Below are 1566 nucleotides of genomic sequence, written 5' to 3'. Positions count from 1 at the left end.
CCACGAGCAGCGACACGTAGAAGGGCAGGATGGCCAGGATGTCGATGATGTTGAGCGGCGTCCGCAGGAAGGCGCACTTGCTCTCGGCCTGCAGCGAGCGCAGCAGGAACTCGAAGGAGAACCAGGCCACGCACACCGTCTCCAGCACGAAGAGGTTGTGGCACTTGGGGGAGCACTCGCCCTGGGGAGGAGAGGGGCGCCTGTTGGGGGCAGGGAAGCCTGTGCCCTTGGCTCCCTAGGATGGGGGGACGTCCCAGCGAGGCTGCCCTGACTCCCACTCCGGCCCACTGCAGGAGGGCCAGGCGGTCCGCGGAAATGCCCAATTCCCGTAAAAAAAGATTTCAGTGCAGACTGGCTTCTGGCATGAGCTCAGCTGACCTGCTCCCCAGCAAAACTGGTGACAATCGTGGAAACGACACAGCCCTGTAAAGCCTGTGGAGAGGGTCCCAAGGGCCAAAGCAACGGAACATCCGTTCATGAGACAGAACTCGTGAAGAAAGACGAGTCTGTTCTCTGAACCGAGAGCCGGGCCCAGTCCTGGTGCAGGGGGCAGATTCGGGCGCAGAGGCTGCGGCCTCGTGGGTGGGGCTTCAGCGGCTCTCCCCCCGCCACACTCCTCTACCCTCGTCCCCTGCTCCCTGCCCCACCCCACCCCTGCCGCCCCAAGTCCTAGTTGGGGTGGGGGGCAGAGGGCACCATCTCTTGCCCAGCCCCAACTGGGGTGGAGGCTGCAACTGTGCAGCACTGGGCCCTGTAGCCCTGCCCAGCTTGGGCGGGGGGCGCGGTTCAGACCAGGATTGGCAAGCCGGGTGACCGCGGCCTGCCCGCCTCCCTCCCTCCACGGAGCACTCAGCAGAGACCGTGTCAGCTGAGAAGCAGCCTGCTACTGTCCTCACCCAGGTCCAGGGTCCCCGATTTCTCCCCAAGGAACTGACTTCATCTGCACAGGTCAGGCCTGAAGGCGCCCTCAGGAGCGGTGGGGGCTGTGCCCGCGGACCCCGTGCAGATGCGGCCTAGGCGGCAGGGGACGACTGCGGATAGGACAGTGGAGGGGCCGGCCCGGCCAGAACGGGATCGGACGCTGGCCTTGAAGCCCGGTCGAGTGGATCCCATTGTAGGGAATCAGTGGGTGCTCAGGGATGCGGGGCCAGGTTGGTGACTGCCAAAGCTCACGGGCCTCTTCTGGGGGGCCGGAAACGTCAGTGGGGCTGCAGTGATGTGGCACAGCCTGTGAACTCACCAAAGTGAACTCACTCTAAGTGAGTGAATGGTATGCACGCAGCTTACGTACCAGCACGGCTGCATTTCAGAGGACACTTAACCTTGAGGCCAGCGCCAGAGCATGTGGCCAGCCGGGTCTGGGGACAGCGTCTCCCAAGGCCCTGCTGGGAGTCCCACCCAGCGCCAGGCATCTGGAGGCATCTAAGAAAGAGGGCATGCAGACCCAAGCTGCCCCGTGGTTGGTGGCCCTGGCCTGACCACGTCTCCCCTTTGACTGTGAAGCCGCAGGCCACCCCCAGAGGGCCGAGGTACTGCGGCAAATGCCAGAGCTCACGCTCGGGCCCG

At 64.6% G+C, this 1566-nt stretch overlaps 1 protein-coding gene across 1 annotated transcript in view; it reads right to left on the bottom strand.

Annotated features, from left to right (window-relative positions):
• The window catches only part of KCNG2 (potassium voltage-gated channel modifier subfamily G member 2), an 11484-nt gene that overhangs the window by 2187 nt on the left and 7731 nt on the right, over nt 1-1566 (bottom strand). The window contains exon 4 of the mRNA XM_015590794.2: nt 5-181. Within this exon, the coding sequence (XP_015446280.1) occupies nt 5-181 (177 nt within the window). The remainder of the gene's footprint in view (nt 1-4; nt 182-1566) is intronic.

This window comes from Pteropus alecto, unplaced genomic scaffold (assembly GCF_000325575.1).
Source record: "Pteropus alecto unplaced genomic scaffold, ASM32557v1 scaffold14, whole genome shotgun sequence".
NCBI lineage: Eukaryota > Metazoa > Chordata > Mammalia > Chiroptera > Pteropodidae > Pteropus > Pteropus alecto.
Note: the sequence above shows the minus strand (reverse complement) of the source record. Positions and strands in the feature narration are given on the sequence as shown.